This window comes from Mesitornis unicolor, unplaced genomic scaffold (genome assembly GCF_000695765.1).
Source record: "Mesitornis unicolor isolate BGI_N332 unplaced genomic scaffold, ASM69576v1 scaffold12169, whole genome shotgun sequence".
Classification (NCBI taxonomy): Eukaryota; Metazoa; Chordata; class Aves; order Mesitornithiformes; family Mesitornithidae; genus Mesitornis; species Mesitornis unicolor.
The window spans coordinates 8,266-8,693 of NW_010206598.1; the positions used below are offsets into that span (position 1 = coordinate 8,266).

The 428-nt window shown below is 65.0% G+C and overlaps 1 protein-coding gene across 1 annotated transcript in view; it reads left to right on the forward strand.

Moving 5' to 3' along the window:
* Positions 1-428, forward strand: part of GLI1 (GLI family zinc finger 1) — a gene marked incomplete at its 3' end in the record, with an annotated part of 9,822 nt that overhangs the window by 8,223 nt on the left and 1,171 nt on the right. Inside the window, 1 exon segment of the mRNA XM_010191828.1 lies at positions 1-374. This exon segment is cut by the window's left edge and continues 12 nt beyond it. Coding sequence (XP_010190130.1) covers positions 1-374 — 374 coding nt within the window.

Below are 428 nucleotides of genomic sequence, written 5' to 3' on the forward strand. Positions count from 1 at the left end.
TCAGCCCGCGGCCGCCCAGCATCAGTGAAAACGTCTTCCTGGAGAGCATGGAGGGCCCTGGAGCAGAGCAGGGCTTGCTGGAGATGGAGCAGTACCTCACCTACCCCGAGGAGAGCTTCCCCTGCCAGGGCACGGGCACGGAGCTCCATTGCCAAGGGCTCTACGGCGGCGCTCACCGAACGGCGGGGGGCATGCAGCTGAACCCGGGAGGCCATGGGGACACGGAGGAGGGGTTGCTCCAGTCCCAATTCTCCCTCCCTCAGTGCCAGATGAACCAGCGCTTCCCCAGTGTGCATGCTGGCGGGGGGACCGTGCCGGCTCCTTGGGATGAGGCTCCCCAAAACAACCTGGAGATGGGCTCAGGGCCGTCAAACGTCGGTGCCTCTGCTGCTGCCATGGCTGGGCTGCATTGTCACCACCAAACTACT